The following is a 20,133-nucleotide window of genomic DNA, read 5'->3' on the forward strand; positions in this document are numbered from 1 at the left end:
ATTTATAATAAGAAGTAGGACACTATTCGGACTTCAAACAAGGTTGAGTCCGTTACATTATTACAAAAGATAAATAATTAAACTACTTTGTCAAAAAGAAAAGATTCTTGTTCGCCACTTTGTCCAATAATTAAACTACTTTGTCAAAAAGAAAAGATTCTTGTCCGCTACTTTGTGCATTCTCATCATCTTATTTTGTCTTCTTGTTTTGTCCATTATTCTTGTCCATTACTTTGTTCATCCTTATCATCTTCTTTAGTCCGTTTTCTTCCACTTGTGAAAAGGAAAAGATTCCTTGTCCATTTAGTAAAAAATAATGTCATAATTGTCGAGTCCATAGCAATCATCTTCATTTTGAGGAGTAAAGCTAGGTCCACTAGTGCTTCCAGAGTCCTCATTGTCACTATCTCCAGAGACTTGTGACAAAGCTTGTTCCAAGGCTGCTTTGAATTCCTTCTTTGTTGTATTTTCAGATAATTTTGCTAAAATTTTACTTTTATCCGATAAAAAGTTAAATTATCCCAATAGATTGGCTCGTGCCAGATATCATGGGATTTTTTTCCGCAAAATGTTTCAAAACAGTTTCTTTATTAGCTTGAATGTCTTTGCAGTTTGTCCACCATTTGACACTATATTCTCGAACTAAGCAGGCAATAGAATTTACATTTGGAGAGGGTTTATAGGGTTTCACCTTGAATTGCCAAGAAAATATCCAAGGTAGGTTAAAAGTTTCAGAAAAAATGATCAATTTGTCATGTTTAAGAATGGGTAATTTTTCTTTAAAGATAGTAAATCCTTCCATAATTTTAGTAGGTAGAATTTTCTGGGCATAGTCCAAAATAGGTCCACCAATCAGAAAACCAATTGGGAAAGGTTTTTGAGTTGGTTTTGTGAAACATAAAGAACCAGGAATGGTTCCAATTTCGAAGATAAAAAGTATAGTACCAGGCTTTCTTATAATCAAAATAATTGAAACAAGGAGGTGTAAAGGTAACAGAAATTTTTTTGGCAGTATAAGGATTTTGGTTCCAGTCGGTTAGGGTAAGGACTTTCAAAATTCTGCATTTTGAATAGGAGATCTTTTCAGGAACGTCTTTATCAAATGAATGTTCAATTTCTATTGAGTGAGTGTCCAAAAGGATAAGTTCGTAAAATTTTTTTAGTTTGTACGAACTTTCAGGAATGAAAAATAGTCCAGAGGGAAAAATATGTTGAAATAATTGTTGGTAATTGGGATTTTCCAAATTCCCATTGAATATTTCGCTTTCAAGAATAGTTACAATTTGGTGTTGAGGTTTTGTGAAATATTTGGGTGGTTAGGTTTTAGAAGAACCTGGTTTTGTAACAGCTTGTAAAAAGTTGGATGGTTTAGGTGGGGTAGAAGGAGTTTTGTCAAGTATTTCAAATCTGTTGGTAGAAACCAACGAAGATTGTCCAGACTTTTTAGCCGCAAAATCGGCTGGAGATAATTTTTTCTTAATGGGAGTGCCCATAAGAACTAGCTTGATTTATTTCCCTGCAAAAATTCTCTTGTCAAAAAATCAGGCAAAGAATTTGAAGAACTTTTAATATACTCAATATCAAAATCAAATATTCCTAAAAGTGCTTGCCATCTGGCAAAAACTTGTTTCGGAATAAAATTCTTAACATCTTTTTCCAAAATATTTTTTGCAGCACTACAATCAATACGTAGTAAAAAATGTTTTCCAACTAAATCATCTTCAAATTTTGTAATACACAAAACAATTGATAAAAGCTCTTTTTTAATAGTAGAGTATTTGGATTGGGTTTCATTCCATGCTCCAGAGTGAAATCTAACCAAAGACTCTGTATTTTGACCAGGTAACCTCTGTTTGAGAATACCCCCAAAACCTAAATCAGAGGCATCTGTTTCTACTATGAGAAAGGCATTTGGATGTGGTATGGATAGACAAGGTAAATGACGAATTTTCTGTTTAATAGTTTGTACGACTCGAGTGTGTTCATGGGTCCAGGGTTTTGGATTTTTTCTAAGACGATTGAATAAAGGTTTGCAAAGAATTCTAATATCTTTGAAAAAATCAGACACATAATTGAGGTATCCCAAAAATCTTTGAAGTTGATTTTTGTCCTTAATTTCATCAGAAAATTTGGAAGTAAATTCTAAAACTCTTGCAATTGGTGAAACATTATTTTCAAAAATTTCATGTCTAAGAAATCTTATTTTTGTCGGACATAATTTTATTTTAGGTGCAGAAACAACTAAACCATTTTGCTTAATTATATTGTAAAATTTATACAAATGAGAGAAATGTTGTGCTAATGAATTTGAAAAGACCAAGACATCATCTATGTAAACAATGGTGAATGATTGATGATCGCGAAAAATGTCATTCATAATTCTTTGAAATTCCGATGGTGCATTTTTCAATCCAAAAGGCATGACATTCCATTAATAACGACCAAAAGGAACATTAAAACCAGTTTTGTAACGATCCTTTTGGATTTGCCAAAAACCAGATTTCATGTCAAACTTAGAATAAATTTTTGAATCATAAAGTTTTTTCAACAAATCTCTTTTGTTAGGTAAAGGGTATCTAATCCATTCTAAAACTTTATTTAAAGGTTTATAATTTATGACAAGTCTGGGTACACCACGTTCTCTCTCAGCTGCATTATACACATAGAAAGCAGAGCAGCTCCAAGGAGAACTAGAATTACGAATTAATCCTTTTTGTAATAACTCATCAATTTCCATTTTACAATCGTCTTAGAAAAAATCCAAAACCCTGGACCCATGAACACACTCGAGTCGTACAAACTATTAAATAGAAAATTCGTCATTTACCTTGTCTATCCATACCACATCCAAATGCCTTTCTCATAGTAGAAACAGATGCCTCTGATTTAGGTTTTGGGGGTATTCTCAAACAGAGGTTACCTGGTCAAAATACAGAGTCTTTGGTTAGATTTCACTCTGGAGCATGGAATGAAACCCAATCCAAATACTCTACTATTAGAAAAGAGCTTTTATCAATTGTTTTGTGTATTACAAAATTTGAAGATGATTTAGTTGGAAAACATTTTTTACTACGTATTGATTGTAGTGCTGCAAAAAATATTTTGGAAAAAGATGTTAAGAATTTTATTTCGAAACAAGTTTTTTCCAGATGGCAAGCACTTTTAGGAATATTTGATTTTGATATTGAGTATATTAAAAGTTCTTCAAATTCTTTGCCTGATTTTTTGACAAGAGAATTTTTGCAGGGAAATAAATCAAGCTAGTTCTTATGGGCACTCCCATTAAGAAAAAATTATCTCCAGCCGATTTTGCGGCTAAAAAGTCTGGACAATCTTCGTTGGTTTCTACCAACAGATTTGAAATACTTGACAAAACTCCTTCTACCCCACCTAAACCATCCAACTTTTTACAAGCTGTTACAAAACCAGGTTCTTCTAAAACCGAACCACCCAAATATTTCACAAAACCTCAACATCAAATTGTAACTATTCTTGAAAGCGAAATATTCAATGGGAATTTGGAAAATCCCAATTACCAACAATTATTCCAACATATTTTTCCCTCTGGACAATTTTTCATTCCTGAAAGTTCGTACAAACTAAAAAAATTTTACGAACTTATCCTTTTGGACACTCACTCAATAGAAATTGAACATTCATTTGATAAAGACGTTCCTGAAAAGATCTCCTATTCAAAATGCAGAATTTTGAAAGTCCTTACCTTAACCGACTGGAACCAAAATCCTTATACTGCCAAAAAAATTTCTGTTACCTTTACACCTCCTTGTTTCAATTATTTTGATTATAAGAAAGCTCAGTACTATACTTTTATCTTGAAATTGGAACCATTCCCGGTTCTTTATGTTTCACAAAACCAACTCAAAAACCTTTCCCAATTGGTTTTCTGATTGGTGGACCTATTTTGGACTATGCCCAGAAAATTCTACCTACTAAAATTATGGAAGGATTTACTATCTTTAAAGAAAAATTACCCATTCTTAAACATGACAAATTGATCATTTTTTCTGAAACTTTTAACCTACCTTGGATATTTTCTTGGCAATTCAAGGTGAAACCTTATAAACCCTCTCCAAATGTAAATTCTATTGTCTGCTTAGTTCGAGAATATAGTGTCAAATGGTGGACAAACTGCAAAGACATTCAAGCTAATAAAGAAACTGTTTTGAAACATTTTGCGGGAAAAAATCCCATGATATCTGGCACGAGCCAATCTATGGGACAATTTAACTTTTTATCGGATAAAAGTAAAATTTTAGCAAAATTATCTGAAAATACAACAAAGAAGGAATTCAAAGCAGTCTTGGAACAAGCTTTGTCACAAGTCTCTGGAGATAGTGACAATGAAGACTCTGGAAGCACTAGTGGACCTAGCTTTACTCCTCAAAATGAAGATGATTGCTATGGACTCGACAATTATGACATTATTTTTTACTAAATGGATAAGGAATTTTTTCATTTTCACAGGTGGAAGAAAACGGACAAAAGAAGATGATAAGGATGAACAAAGTAATGGACAAAACAAGAAGACAAAATAAGATGATAAGAATGGACAAAGTGGCGGACAAGAATCTTTTCTTTTTGACAAAGTAGTTTAATTATTTATCTTTTGTAATAATGTAACGGACTCAAGCTTGTTTGAAGTCCGAATAGTGTCCTACTTCTTATTATAAATAGATGTAAATTAGATGAAGGGAAGCATCACTTGAATGCTTGAACTATCTTTCCTACTATCTCTCTTTGTAAAATCTTCTTTATTCAATAAAAGTTTAAATTATTTACTTACTTCTTCTCTTTTATCTTCTTCTATTATTAACTATTTCTGTATTATTCTGATCTTGCTCCGCACATTGAAAAAAAAAAATTAATAATCATGTAAAGGTCTCTAGAATAATAGGTAAAAGTAAGGCCCACAACATATGACCAAGTAGAATAATGGAGATCCATCATATGACAGAAGAATGAACTAAAATTATTGACATCCATTCATCTAACAGAAGAATGTTCAAAAAATACCATATAAAAAGGCCCACAGTACAACATGATGCCAAGTTGAATTATAGAAACAGTTATTTTGATTATAAATAAAAATATAGAAGTATATTCATAAAAGTTAATAAATTTTTAAATATTTCATAATTATTTATTATATTTTTAAACATAGTAATTTAAAATACTTTAGATATTCTTAAGTAAAATTGATAATATTTTAAAATTTTATGAATGTAATAAATATAAAGATTATTTTAACATATTAGTTAATTAATTAATTATATATAAAAATCAATACTATAATATATGGTATTCTTTAGTATTAAAGTTATTGTATAATTAGAAAACTAACTTATTAGTTAATATAATATTAGAAGTATAATTATAATTTTATTTTTTAGGATTAGAAAATTATTTAATTTAAAAGAATAACTTATTAAATTATATATATATATATATATTATATTAATATGCTATTTTGTAAAATTTGGATCATTATTTAATTAAATACATGACATATAAATCAATAAATTAATGCAAATAGTAGTAATATTCTATATCAATCTAAATTTCAAATGTCACATGTGAAAAATAAGGACACATATCAAGAAAAAAAAAAACTATAAATAATGACACAAACTGAAAAAAAGTTTAAAAGCCAACTAACAAAGTATAATATACTTATATGTTTAAAAGATTAAAGGAATTTCTAAGAAAGCCAACTAATTTTTATATCTTGAAGCCTCAAAATCTTACAAAATTAAGCTAAAAACTAAAATCTCATGCTTCTTAACTGATCACAAAAAAAGAATAATCACACAAGTGATTGCATAAAAGATACTACTGATAGATGGACTCACCAAGCCACATTTGTTCTTATATCATTCTTCGTACAGTCTTATTTTATGCAACCCTTCCATTCAAAATCTGTAAAAACGAAATCCCAAAATTACCAAATTCCTCAACCTCTTAATTTCTTTTTATTTTTTCTTAATTTTTTCTTACGTATCAATGCAATGATAATTAATTCGAGATCAACTACCACCAAATTCTTTTTTGATAGACACCATTATTATCTTTTGTAAATTCAATTGTTGATATCTCATAATTTTCTGTTTAGTTTCTAAGATACACTTTTTTTTGTTAGTTATTTTTATCGAATTCCTTCTATTTTCATAGAGTCGATGAATGAACATTCTTATCTATAAACTTTGTGTATATACCATGACTAATAAAAGAGTGATATATGTATAAATGTTTTACACTTTGATATTGAATAATATGTATCAATTATTTATCGATTTAATACATAGATAGAGACATGCACCAAGCCTAACCAAGAATTTTCCGTGAGGATGACATTTCTTTCATTTTTGTTTGACAGTTTTCTCCCCACAACAAAAAGAAATACAAGGATAAAAAATCTCTTAAAAATAAATTCATCAATTCTTCAATTTTATAAGAGGTAAATCTAGTTGATTTTAGTTTGAATTTATTGCATTAAAATTCTTCAAAACGACCCCAGCTTTAGTGATTTTTCTTTTTTCAAACTCATGATCAATGCTTAGCCTTACACACTGGAACGAACTACAAAATGCTTTAGCACAATAAAATTCAAAATATATTCCTCTCATTTTCTAGTGCAAGAGAAGTATTTAAGTATTGAATTCAGAATTTCTATCCACTGCCCAATCTGCCATCCTCCAACTACCCGAATTAGAGAAAGGGAAGGCCTGTTGCTACTTTAACAGGAATACATGCAAAAACAGAAACCATTCATCAAAAACAGTTTGTAAATATCACTTGTCAGTTTGTAGATAGGATGCGTGATAATTCCTTAGCATTGTTAGCTTCCATAAGTTTTAACATTCGGCGAAATGCATTTCTGGTGTAGGTAAAAGATTGATTTTGTACGACTATAATACCTGCGTAAGGAGAATGATGAGGTAAATTTGTGGGAAAATGTGCCTGTTGAATCCGTGTTGCTGATCAATGAGTACTGTATGAATTACAGAAACAGAAAAACAGCTGTTATAAAACAAACAGTCAAGTTACATAATTGGTTAGATGATGATAGTTCGAAGATTATTAACTTCTATTTAACACTTTGTACTTACAATACAGCTGTTGAAAGTAGTTTGAATGAAGAATGCTTCTACTCTACGACGGACTTCAGTCACAAAAAGATTCACCCAAATATAAGATAACTTTCTTAAACTAGCATTATGTTCTATCTACAACTTAAGGACACAAAAACTTAGGTTTATTGGGAATAGGCATAAGAACAAACCGGGCGAAGAAAATCTGTTTATCTACATGTATAAAAATGGTTTTGAGATAGGCCCAGTGTCACAATCCTGTATATCACAAGTAATCCATTGGAAGCTCCAAATCATCCTCAGATTTTCGAATTTTTGGGCGGAATTTCTGATTGCGAGAGGTTCTCCTTGTACTCCGAACATGATCAGATCTAACAGAAAATTCACTATCAGAATATTCTTCAATTTCATCTATGGAAGACCCCACATTCTGTGCGTCCCAGAAACCCTGTTAGGAGAATGGAGGATGCTTAGCCACTGGTAGTATAATCACCAACTAGAAGCATAATGATCAGTTCCAAATTTAATTAAATAGAAAAGAAAACTAGAAACATAATGACAAGAAGCAATCTAGTTATTACACTAAATCCTATAACAAGGTTGGATATAGAAAATGGCTTTCTAGATATGGATTTATATGGAAACCGAAAACCCAAGTAAGCTTGTGATGTCGAGCTGAATTTGTATCATAACTGAGGAGTTATAGGACCACTTCAAACCATTAATAGTTTAGTTACCACTAAAACCAAATAACGAGAGACTTATTGATCTCAAAACTTACAATTGAAATTATTCTCCTTAATCACTGGTATACACTTGGCAGAAATTAGACAACTAGCAATTATACATCATGATGGGATGTGGTAATTAGAGGAAACATTGATGCACCAAAAAAAGAAAAGAATTAATGGGTAGACCATCAAGGAACCTACTATAAGCACCACTTATATATTCACATATCATCCTCAGTATAAAGCAACAATTTATGTCTTCCATGCAGGAATCTTTTTGTGCAAGTGTGCTTGTGTGTACACGTCACTTAAAATAGCTAGAGCCTACCTAGCATATCTTCACCATGAGGAAAAATGAAGAATGTTCGGCATGGAAAAATAATCTTAAAGAGATGAAATTTCATGATAAAGCATATCTTTCTTAGCATCTAAAGAAACGTCCACATAAATTCACTGAATAGTTTGACTATGCACCGAAAGGTACCTTTGTTAACCTTTGTATTCGTGATGCTGCTGCCTCATGCACAATAACAGTGTCTGATAAAACTTCAAGGACATCCTCTACAGGTAAAGCATAGGTACTGACCTGAAATTAAGAAAAGAATATAACAGTTGATCTGGTAGCTTCTTTTGAAGAAGAAAACTCAGATGACATATAAGTATAGCAGATAAATATTTGTATAGAATGAATAATATAGAACTAAAATCAACATTTCCAATATCAACTCAATGAACAAAAAAAGACCAGTCTACCAACCAAACTAGATGGAATGATGGAAATTCCAAATGAATCAAGCTCGAGCAATTCCACAGCCCCTGAATTAACGTTGAAAGAGTATCCCCGCACCTAAAATAATGTCGATACAAATAAGACAAGATTTCACAACAAATCATGGAAATAGCAGGGACTTGATAAATGCAGTGTTAACTCACCTTCCCAATGTATCGGCGACCTGGTGTCACGATGCTGTATCCTACCTACCAGGCATCACAAGTTAAGCTCTCAAAAATAAAATTCCAACAAGCATCTCAACGAGAACATACCAAATAAATAGCAAACTAAAAGGGGAATGAAGGAACACTAGAGAGTGTTTGTAAGAGAGCTTTATTTTTTTTCCAAATAGTTCCTAAAAATTCACTCCCTAATAAAGTATGCAAAATCCGGCAAACAACAGACATAAACATGTTAGTGCACATGCGATCAAATACAACACAAACCGAGCATACAAGTAAACAATGATACATACCAACGTTTCAAGGCCAACCATTTTTATTTCATTCTCCAGCACAGTTTCATCCTCGACAAGCACAACATCACCAACCTGCAAACAATTACACTTTCCTCCTTCAGTGACTAATCACTAGCAGTTAACACTGGCAAGGGAGGAAAAGGGAAGAATATTTATCCAATGTTCCAAAATTGACATCGTTAACTATTAATAACACTAATTCAATGGTGGAGAAGGTAAGGAGAATAATCTTCATACTGATCTCTTCATCTAAAGCGAAACTAGTGAGCTACATATCAAGCACAAAACATATCCTTATTCTCCCAAGAAGAAAATTTACCCGTCTAACATCCTCTAGCAGAAGTCTCTCTGATTCCCCAGAAAGCAAGTTTGGCCTGACTTCTACAACTAATACCATCCACTGAACATTAAACAAAAACCAAATTAAGTCACAAATTTCACAGGTAACTCCAAATCATTTATAAGAGTCAGTTTTCGAAGTTTCCCAATTTGAGTGAACACATTCTTCATACATAAGAACTTCCCTTCTCAAAAAATTATGAACAAGAAAAGAAAAAGGATTTTTCATTGATTTGAAGCAACTTACAGAAGCAATGTCCACCCAAATTTGAGATACAAAACCCAAATTAAGAGCAGAGTGAATACTGATCACTTGTTTTGCCAACAAATTAGATCTCCTTATCACTTGTTTACCTCTCCTCAATCCCATTTTCTCGTTCCTGTCATAAAACCTAACTAAATCTTCCTCTTCTACTCTATCCTTCAATTCAAGAATATCCAAATCAGGGGATTCAGTGTCCTTATCACTTTGCATTCTCGATTCCAACTCCAATTCTTTTATTTCTTTCTCTCTAAACTCTAATTCACTGTAAAATTCGTTGGAATTTTTTCCGGCTCTTGTGGGTATTAAATTTAATCCGCCAATTTTTGGACTTGAACCACGGATATTGATCGTACGAAAGCGTTTTGAAGTTGATTTGTCTGAGCTTTGTATCTGGATGGTAGAGAAGGATAGAGGAGTAGAGGAAATGCAATCGCACATGCTGCAGATGGAAGAGAAAAACTCTAAATGTTTTTGTGAATTGAAAGAAACTGAAAATGGAAGCAGTTTTCTTTTCGATAAATAGTGAAAGCAGTCTGAGATTTTTCTCTTTTGAATATCAGCTAGAATTTCTAAATTCAATGAGAAAAAAGAAATGAAGATTAGTTTACTTGAATTAAATGAGGGTCAAAAGAATATACACAACGAGGGTAATTACTAGAAAAATAAATTTACACATGTTAATTGACCATAGGTTTATTAAAATATACCACGAGTTTGATTAATAAAACTTTAAAAGAAATTAATTAACTTTATTATATAGACCACAAGCATAATATATATATATATATATATATAATTAATTTATATTTTAATATTAAATATTAATATATTTTATTTACTCTAAACTAATAAATATATATCCAGATAATTTTTTTTTAAATTTCTATGTACGAATGATGGTCACCATTCTACTACAAAAACATAAATTAAACAATTAAAAATATTGATAATTAACATCAATATCTCCTAGTAGACATTGAGAGTGTCTATTGGGTGGTAATATTTGAACCTTTTATGTTATTTTATAAACATGTGCATCCGTATACCAAGAGAAGACCAAGAAAAAAAAAGAAAAAATCAACCTTTCCTTTTCATTTGAAAATTTATAACGTACGTAGTAATTACATATTTTTTTTTATTTTAAAAGTAGTGATATAAAAATATTAACTTAAAAACTCTTTAATTATATAAAAAAAAAAAAAAACCTCTTAACATTTACATTATTGTGTACTATGAAATTAAAGAGGTAATATCTTATGCTATGTTTGTTTTATGATCAGTCACATTTGTATGAGGCTGACACGCAATTGCTTTCCTTCAAGCACATTAGGAAAGTTTTTAATTAATAGTTTTAATTTTGCATAGCTCTTTCCTGTCTTAAAAATAACTAATAAATAAATAAAAATTATTACATTCATATAAATTAAGATAATTATCTTTTTATTTATACATTATTGTTATTGGTTTTTATTAACCCTCTATGATATATTTGTAATAAAGTATTATTATTATTATTTTATGTTACTTCACATGTTGCATTGTCATTACAAATAACAAAGTAATAACCATGAGGTCTTTAAGTTCAAGTATCCTATAAATTAAGTTCACAATGAAATGATAATGTGGACTTAACATCATCCATATCTTTATCCACATAACATATAAATTAGTAATGCCAACTTGTTTTTATTTGTACACTTTGGTTGAAAGTATTTAATTAGTTTAGAGAGTGAGATACTCTAAAAAGAAATTATGTATTATAAACACATAAATTAACATATTAACAAAGCATAATCCAAATAACACATATACTAACATAGAAAACAAAGCATAATCCAAAGAATTTTATTTGACATATATATCTACATATAATATGACATAATAATAATGCACTAAGTTAATTAGGACTCATTACTCAGGATAGTGTTAGGGTTTTAAAAGTGTATTAAACTAACTTAATTACTTATGGAATTAGGATTAGGATTTTATAAGTGATATTAAGGGTATTTTAGTAATTTAAAAATTCTCTCTTTTAGTTGCTTTTATATATAATAAATTTAACTTAATTTCTTATGGCCTTTTATTTGGACTTATATATATATATTGTAATCACTAATTATGTATTAAGAGTATAAATATATTAAATAAATTAAAGAATCAATATACAATTAAATTAATTATTAATTAATCTTAGTAGGATTAGGTATATATTATATTGAATTCAATAATATGTATTAATGATAAGACTATGTTAGAATTAGATTAATTATTAAGTAATCTTAAAAGTATTTTAGTTGGTTTAAAATTTCTTCCTCATTCATACTTCTATATGGATTATTATAAGATAGGATTATAGATTTAGGATTCCAAGTAATTAATATTTAGTACTTAATTAGAAAAAAAGGTATTAACTTTTAGAACCAAGGAATTCGAATTCCAAATCCAATCTAATCCCAGAAAAGCATATTCCTGGTTCGGTCCAACAACTTGAAAAGAAAAATAAAATAAAATGAAGTGACCACTATAAAAACGCCACGTGGATAGAGGTCAAAATTCGGAGCATCGATCCAACAGTTGTGAGAGAAACCGGTTACGTTCACGCATCCTCCAATTTCAATTTAAGTGGCGACGCGATACCTTCGCTTCTTTCTCTCTCTAAACACACGTTTCTCTTTTAACTTGTCTCTATCGCCCCCTCTCCTCTGCATCCTTCCCAAGGTACTTCATTCTTTTCCTCCCTCTAAATTTCTCCCTTATTTTACCTTCGCTCTTTTCAGTTTTCATGGTATTTTATTTTAGTTTTCTAGATCTCACTTTCTTAGATTTGTTGCAATTTGTGAGAATTAAATTGATTGTCTTTGTGGAGTGTTGGTCTGTTAGGGTTTAAGTTTTTGGATTGAAGTTTATCTAATTGTATTGAACTTTGTGTGTAAAGTTATGTTCTTTTGATCTATAACTAAAAAAGAATTTCTGTAGCAAATAAGAAAAGAAACTGCTGCAATACAAGAATTACAGATTGATAAGTAGAGCTATTAATAAACAAAAACAAAAGGTGAAAAGCTCATAAACCACCTGTACAGAATTCTAAGAAATAAAACAGTAACACATTCAAAAAACATAATTAGCATAACTGCCTATATTTTATCTTGTCTTTCTGAAAACCCTTTTCATGATGAAAATTTGGTTTCTTTATTGTCAGTCATAATATAATAAATGGAGCCCATAAAAGCATTTTTCTTCTATTTCCCTTTGGCTGGAAGTCTTTTCTTATTTAGAAAAGGGAAAACAAAATTATAAATGGATGTGTTTTTGTAGTGTAAGTTTATTGATAAAATGCAGAATGTAGTTTAGGGGATTTTGGCTTGATGATTTTCTTTCTTACCCTTTGTTTCTAACTGAATTTCAGATTGACTGATTGATCTTCATGAATTCAACAACTACTGGACCATCTACCGTTTCCTGCAAATCGGGAAACAAGAACATCTTCTTCTGGATTCTTTTCTGCCTATTGCCTAAGTTTCTCGGGACTCCTATTACATACGTTAACTTCCTTCTCATTAAGGCCATTGACAGAAGCCCATCGGCAGAACCTGTCTTTGTGACTTGCAGAGAATTCACCTTGTAGCTGTTGGAAATTTGGCCAACTGCAGCATTCACGCGGACTGATATATTTAGCTATCTGCAGTTGGCATTTAAATATAGTCCCTAACATGGTTTCCTCTCAATTTTCTGAGTTGTCCAAGGCTCACATGTGCAAACCATTCCGCAGCCAGTTGCTTTTTACTGAGAACCCTCCACCTCCAGATGCTCTAGTGTCAGATGTTGAGCTAGATTTTGCTGATGTCTTTGGTCCCTTACCAGTTCAGACATCAACTGAAGTGAATTCTGGCGATTTGGCAAATCCTTTGTCTGGGGCAGATGTTACTGAGCTTATTTATGATGATCCTGTTGTCATTCACAACCGATCGCATTCACTAGTTGGTCCTTCTTCTTTTGTTAGCCATTCCTTGAAGCTCAATAAACTCACTTTACATGAGACAGAGGATTCAATGGAACTACTGGAGCTTGATGAGTCATCCTTAGATGACGACAATAGTGAGAAAGCTACTGATGATGTGAGTGGAGATGCTTTGGAGGTCCGTAGTGTAGGCATTGAAGATTTTGAGGTTTTGAAAGTTGTTGGGCAGGGTGCATTTGGGAAAGTCTATCAGGTTAAGAAAAAAGGTACGTCGGAAATATATGCGATGAAAGTCATGCGGAAGGACAAGATAGTGGAGAAGAATCACGTTGAATACATGAAAGCAGAGAGGGATATTTTGACCAAAGTTGATCATCCCTTTATTGTCCAGCTCAAGTACTCCTTCCAGGTAATCCCTCATCCAAACTTGAATTGGATCTTGGAGTTTCTCCAGTATTTATTGCTTTCTAAGAGCATGAAATATATTTTCACCAAGGAATTTATTTTGTTTATATTTTCATTGTTGGGAAATAGAGCTCTCTTTTGGACATTAGAATATTGATATTGGACTTTTCTTGGCATGCAGACCAAATATAGATTGTACCTTATTTTGGACTTCATTAATGGCGGTCACCTCTTTTTTCAACTCTATCACCAAGGCCTTTTCAGGTATATTTGTTTTTTTGTTTTTTGTTTTTGTGTTGAAATAGCTATTTTAAAAGCTTGAATTTGGTTAAAATGGAAATTATGGTTTTAGGGAGGATCTGGCTCGTATATATGCTGCTGAGATAGTTTCTGCGGTTTGCCACCTTCATGCAAATGGCATAATGCATAGGGATCTAAAACCTGAAAATATCCTACTGGATGCTGATGGTCATGTAATCTCTCTCTCTCTCTCTCTCTCTCTCTCTCTCTCTCTCTCTCTCACACACACACAAGCAAACACTCTCAAAGCCACATACACTAAAATATGCTGTAAGGAAATAAGAACTAAGAATGCTGACTTATATGAAATTGCTTGTGTAGGTAATGTTGACTGATTTTGGCCTGGCAAAACAATTCGACGAAAATACACGATCAAACTCCATGTGTGGAACTGTTGAGTACATGGCACCTGAAATTGTTCTTGGAAGGGGCCATGACAAGGCTGCAGATTGGTGGAGTGTGGGAGTTTTATTGTATGAGATGCTGACTGGAAAGGTAGTCTTTCTTCAAAAACTTAATTTTGTGTTATATCTTGTAATTGTTTTCCCTTATTGATTTCCTCACTTTGCTAGTCATTTAAAATGCTTGCTTGAATTTTTTGAGATGTTCATAGACATTTGTGTTTATGCTCGCATGGAAACTTTTCACCTGGGTCTTAAGTCTTAATATTGATTTAGAGTCTGCTTAAAGGAAGTAATGGCTCTAAGGTCTAGACTAGTGCCAAGTAATAGATTTTTGATGATCATATGTGTTTAAACAATGTGATGGCACAGCAGAAAAATGTATATTCTGTTTTCTACTTGTTTATCATTCAGTTGTGAATTTCACTTGTATGTATATATTTTATTATGGTTTTTCTATGAAGTTGTGGCTGCTATCTGCCATTATGTCCATTATTATTGGTTCTTTTTGTAGTTTCAAGCTTGTTTATATTAAATGACTAGTACCATTTCCAACCTATTCTTTTGTACTCTAGCAAAGCCTGCCAACTATATGTGGAAGTGCTATGCATCTGATTATGTTTCTTGGATATACGTTCTCTGTCCTTGGTATGTAATTTAAGTTGTACTTGGCTTTGACAATTCAAGAGAGCCTAAATATAAATGTACTCTAGATTGATACATATGAAGATATTTATGAGAAGACAGCAATGGGGTTTGGATGAATGTTTGAAATAACAATTATATGTCTCGATTTCTGATGCAAATACATGTCCAACATTTCATGCATGCATATATTTGTGAAATGGGCTAACCTGTGAGATTTGCACGAGTTGACTCTAAAATTTCGAATACTGTAACATCTATGAATTTCCCTTCTATGTATGCATCTTCCATAAAGATGTTGCAGCTAAATTCATTTCAGATGTGCATATTTTATTTCAGCTGTGCTTCTGTTGCGAGCCTCTTAACTACAAATTGTGGTTCACTAATTCTTTTGTTTGCTATTTTGCTCTTGCAGCCTCCTTTTATTGGTGGGAACAGGGAGAAAATTCAACAAAAGATTGTGAAGGATAAGATGAAGCTACCAGCCTTTTTGTCAAGTGAAGCACATTCTTTGTTGAAAGGGGTTAGTAAATTTTCACGTCAAGAACAGTGTTTTGGCTTTTAAATTGGATACAATATTCAATGTATTGTGAATTGTGGCTGTCCAGATCAAGACTTCTTTAACCTAATTTTCTTATTACTGAATGAGAAACTAAGAGGCATTTTTTTTTATCTGTTTTGGATATATAGCTGCTACAAAAGGATGTCAGCAAGCGCCTAGGGAATGGACCTACAGGAGGCGAGGAAATTAAGCGTCACAAGTGGTTGAAGCCAATAAACTGGAAAAAATTGGATGCAAGAGAAATCCAGCCCAGTTTCCGTCCACAGGTAGCTGGGAAGCACTGCATTGCAAACTTTGAGAAACGATGGACTGATATGCCACTGTCAGATTCTCCAGCTGCTAGCCCCAAGAGTAATGTGAACCCTTTTGTCAACTTCAGTTATGTAAGGCCTGCGGCTTTTTTCCTTCAAAAGAACAGCTCGGTGTACTAGCCTGCTGTTTCTATCTTCCCAGACACAGCATGAATTTTCAGTGGTTTATACAGGAAGTCTCTACTTAATTTTGTTGCAAGAAACGCTTTGCCATCTGTCGAATTTTATTGGATATTTCTACTTTAATTGTCGTCACGTGTGTTATTTTCTTTCACCTCTCTATTTGTCTTGTGCTTTTTTCTTATATAAACGAGGACTTCTACGTAGTAAATAACTCCTGGGTTCTGGTAATAATATTTTTAACTGTAGGAAATGTCGAACTCTTTTGGCTTTTGATTTGTGAATAGCTAATCCATTAAAGTGCAACGCTACGGCTTTTCTTTTTTCTTTTCACGGAAAAGAACGCAACCAAACGTTTCCTTTTGGTCCCATATTTATCTACTGGTTACATGGGGCTGCGTCTTTGTCCACGTATTTCTCATCAGTGGATAAATTGGTTAATGGCATGTGGCAGAAGATCGGCTTCTGCTGACGCTTAAATTCAATTTTTTGACAAACTGCTTTGAGCTTAACTGCCTAAAAGCTTCAATTTCAAGTAGCCGGGGATGGCTTCTCTACTCTCTCCAACAGCTGCCACAATTCAATTGTATCCTAAAATTCTTTGCTTTTCCGCTTCGAAGCCTACCTTTACTTTCCATCATAATCTACAGTCTTTCTCTAACCGTTTGAAAGATAACCCAGGAAGATGCAATTGCAATAGATTTCTTGGTGAAATCGCAGATGATTTATTACAAAACACTCTTCACCTTGACCACATCCCTGTCATTCAATCTGGGTTGGTGCAGTTCCAGAGCATTACTGAGGAATTATCAGAGTTTCAAAAATGGGGATTCTTAATTTTTGCTGGGTTGACATGGATTTACTTAACTGCAAGGCCAGGTGTTCTAGTAGGCGCTATTGATGCTTATCTTCTGGCTCCTTTGCAACTGGGTTTGGCTAGTTTGAGTGGGAGGCGGGGTTTGAAGAGTAGTGATTTTGTGCTTGGGAATAAATTGGGAGAAGGGTCTTTTGGCGTTGTGTACTCTGGGGTATTTGTTCCAAACAATGTTGCTGAAGAAAAGAGAACGAAGAGTAGGGGAAGAGAAAAAGCACTGGACTTGGATGGGAGATTCAAAGAAAAGGTTATTCTGAAAAAGGTAGATTTGTGAGACTCCGTCATCTTTTTATTTCTTTCCATCGATGATTACAACCAGATTGTTCATCTTCCCTATCCATTCCCAAATACATGCCCAATTTTGTTCTTGTAGTTGGGTAGTTCAACAAGCCCGTCTAGCTTGGGTTCGAGCCCCACGGTGGGCGTCTTGATCTAGCCCGTCTAGCTCAGTCGGTAGAGCGCAAGGCTCTTAACCTTGTGGTCGTGGGTTCGAGCCCCACGGTGGGCGTCTTGATCTAGCCCGTCTAGCTCAGTCGGTAGAGCGCAAGGCTCTTAACCTTGTGGTCGTGGGTTCGAGCCCCACGGTGGGCGTCTTGACGTTTTTTTCCTCATAGGGACCAAAGGGTCACCGACCCTTTTAATCTCATTCTCTTTGATGAGTTTTTTGTCTTGTTATCCGTTCTCTTGCCTGTTTGAATTGATTATTCATTAGTGGGAATATGCAGGTGAAAGTTGGAATAAAAGGGGCCGAAGAATTTGGTGAAGTTGAGGAGTGGTTTAATTATAGGATGTCAAGAGCAGCACCTGAAACATGTGCTAAGTTCCTCGGAAGTTTTGTTGCTGAGAAAACAAATACACAGTTTACACAGGGTGTAAAATGGCTTGTCTGGAAATTTGAGGTACTCGCACCATTGTTGAAATTCTCTCAATACATTTAATTTACTATTGAAAGATGTCTCTTTATCTACTATATATGCTCCTTCATTTTGGTCAAATGTTACTTGAGAGGATGCGCCAACCAACTTTCCCTGCGCTAACTGTAGGGGATATCCAATGTGACAGGGCGATCGAAATCTTGCTGATTACATGAAAGATCGGAACTTTCCTTTTAATTTGGAGTCTGTAATGTTTGGACGGGTCTTGCAAGGAGTAGATTCTATGGAACGAAATGCATTGATCATCAAGCAAATAATGCGCCAAATTATTACTTCACTTAGAAAGATGCATGACACGGGAATTGTTCACCGGGATGTAAAGCCAGCCAACTTGGTTGTGACAAAGAAAGGGCAGATCAAGCTCATAGATTTTGGAGCAGCTACTGACCTTCGAATAGGCAAGAACTATGTACCAAATATTACTCTGCTGGACCCTGACTATTGTCCACCTGAACTATATGTGCTCCCAGAGGAGACACCAGTTCCTCCCCCCGAGCCCATTGCTGCTTTGCTTTCTCCAATTCTGTGGCAGGTACCAAAGGCCTAATCTATTTTGCTTATTTTATTTGAAATCAAAATCTTATCCGATTTTTGTTGCTTTGGGAGGTAAATTGGAAGTATTTCATAAGTACGAAAATTGGGGTGCTGATCATTTTGATTGTCTAAATTTTATTTAAGCATAACGCATATACTCATTGAAAGTGCTTAAATAAAGTTCGAAATTTCTGTGGCAGCTGAACAGTCCTGATCTATTTGATATGTATTCTGCTGGAATTGTACTCTTGCAAATGGCGATACCAACCTTAAGGTCTATTGGAGGCTTAAAGAATTTCAATGCAGAAATAAAGACAGTTGAATATGACTTGAATCGATGGAGGAAATACACTCGATTGAGACCTGATTTAACAATTCTTGACCTCGATTCAGGTAGAGGGTGGGATCTAGCTACAAAACTTATATCAGAAAGAGGCAACTCATTCAGGGGCCGTTTATCAGCTGCTGCTGCTCTGAGGCATCCTTATTTTTTGTTGGGTGGTGATCAGGCAGCTGCAGTCCTTTCAAAGTTGACTTTAACTAAATAGTAACCTGTAACTGGTGATAACAGTCCCTATTCTCCCCCTCTACTTTTCCTTTCAGCTTCCATTTCTGCTTTACTCATAATTCTCATAGGACTCTCTGCTAACTATATCAGGCCCACCGTATATCATACTGAAGGTAACTGATTGGTGTACTCCAAATTCTCAAGCATTACATTGAATTGGCAGTCTGTTAAACCCCGTTTCTCTGGACATTTATCAAGTGATTTCTCTATCAGGCATCTATGCAGTCACTAGCATCATTCAGTGTTGTCTTGTTTCAAGTATTACCTTCCCACTGAAGAATAATTCATTTTATAGTTTTGCTGCTATCCTAGGTTATAGGAGCTTTTGGGTTTGCCTTCGAGGTAATCTTGTCTTCAAAGCCTGACAGACTTCTCTTCGGACTTCTTAAACAAGTCAAGTTATGAGCTAAAGCTACTGCTTCCTGTTTGACTGAATGACAACAATATGGAAGAGGCCCATTAATATGAAAGGCTATATGAGCTAATTTGTTTATGGCAGCACCTGAGTTGCCTGCAGAGAGCTCTGTTGCACTGGATATGGCTTTTGGAAAGGGGTCGCAATTGAAGGTTACCATTCAATTCTTTGATAAGATCTCTCTGTATGCTTTTTAGGGAATCTATAGTACCTTGCTCGAGTAACAAAGAACAATTGATTCGTTATCCAATTATTTATTAACAGCTATATATTCTTTTTGAGAGTTTGCTAACAGAGATGATGTGCATGTAGAATGTAGCATCAACTTTAAAGACACAGAAAATGGACCACATAAGATAGTATCATTTTTGGAAATCCCTTGACTTGCCATTTTAACAGCTAAGAGTGAAA

The 20,133-nt window shown here is 33.4% G+C and overlaps 3 protein-coding genes and 2 non-coding genes across 9 annotated transcripts; 4 read left to right on the forward strand and 1 right to left on the reverse strand.

The window, feature by feature from the left end:
* Nucleotides 1–7,084: 7,084 nt before the first annotated feature.
* On the reverse strand, nucleotides 7,085–10,274 carry LOC8267115. The gene is made up of 7 exons (XM_048370244.1): nucleotides 9,677–10,274; nucleotides 9,410–9,490; nucleotides 9,088–9,162; nucleotides 8,774–8,818; nucleotides 8,598–8,687; nucleotides 8,325–8,426; nucleotides 7,085–7,557 (listed from the first exon to the last, which is right to left on the reverse strand). The coding sequence occupies exons 1-7, from the start codon at nucleotides 10,130–10,132 to the stop codon at nucleotides 7,375–7,377; spliced, it is 1,032 nt and encodes a 343-aa protein (XP_048226201.1). The 5' UTR covers nucleotides 10,133–10,274; the 3' UTR covers nucleotides 7,085–7,374.
* Nucleotides 10,275–12,255: 1,981 nt separating this feature from the next.
* On the forward strand, nucleotides 12,256–16,550 carry LOC8267116 (serine/threonine-protein kinase AtPK2/AtPK19). 2 transcript variants are annotated; one of them, XM_002528656.4, is made up of 7 exons: nucleotides 12,256–12,412; nucleotides 13,101–14,061; nucleotides 14,239–14,321; nucleotides 14,410–14,530; nucleotides 14,679–14,852; nucleotides 15,819–15,926; nucleotides 16,094–16,550. In XM_002528656.4, exons 2-7 carry the CDS (start codon nucleotides 13,405–13,407, stop codon nucleotides 16,394–16,396), a joined length of 1,446 nt encoding a protein of 481 aa, XP_002528702.1. In that variant the 5' UTR covers nucleotides 12,256–12,412; nucleotides 13,101–13,404; the 3' UTR covers nucleotides 16,397–16,550. The 2 variants fall into 2 exon arrangements, with proteins under 2 accessions (XP_002528702.1, XP_048236264.1); XM_048380307.1 differs by lacking the exon at nucleotides 12,256–12,412 and adding an exon at nucleotides 12,457–12,479.
* Nucleotides 16,551–16,694: 144 nt separating this feature from the next.
* Nucleotides 16,695–20,001, forward strand: LOC107262014 (serine/threonine-protein kinase STN8, chloroplastic). 4 transcript variants are annotated; one of them, XM_025159036.2, is made up of 6 exons: nucleotides 16,695–17,532; nucleotides 17,996–18,169; nucleotides 18,333–18,737; nucleotides 18,940–19,300; nucleotides 19,398–19,420; nucleotides 19,620–20,001. In XM_025159036.2, the coding sequence occupies exons 1-4, from the start codon at nucleotides 16,942–16,944 to the stop codon at nucleotides 19,285–19,287; spliced, it is 1,518 nt and encodes a 505-aa protein (XP_025014804.1). In that variant the 5' UTR covers nucleotides 16,695–16,941; the 3' UTR covers nucleotides 19,288–19,300; nucleotides 19,398–19,420; nucleotides 19,620–20,001. The 4 variants fall into 4 exon arrangements, with proteins under 4 accessions (XP_025014804.1, XP_015580565.1, XP_015580564.1 ...); XM_015725079.3 differs by having other exon boundaries at nucleotides 19,398–20,001; XM_015725078.3 differs by having other exon boundaries at nucleotides 18,940–20,001.
* TRNAK-CUU lies at nucleotides 17,706–17,778 on the forward strand. The gene has a single exon. It is a non-coding gene; the product is annotated as a tRNA-Lys (tRNA).
* Nucleotides 17,789–17,861, forward strand: TRNAK-CUU. The gene has a single exon. It is a non-coding gene; the product is annotated as a tRNA-Lys (tRNA).
* Nucleotides 20,002–20,133: the final 132 nt, after the last annotated feature.

The sequence above is a fragment of the Ricinus communis genome, chromosome 10, assembly GCF_019578655.1.
Source record: "Ricinus communis isolate WT05 ecotype wild-type chromosome 10, ASM1957865v1, whole genome shotgun sequence".
Lineage (NCBI taxonomy): Eukaryota > Viridiplantae > Streptophyta > Magnoliopsida > Malpighiales > Euphorbiaceae > Ricinus > Ricinus communis.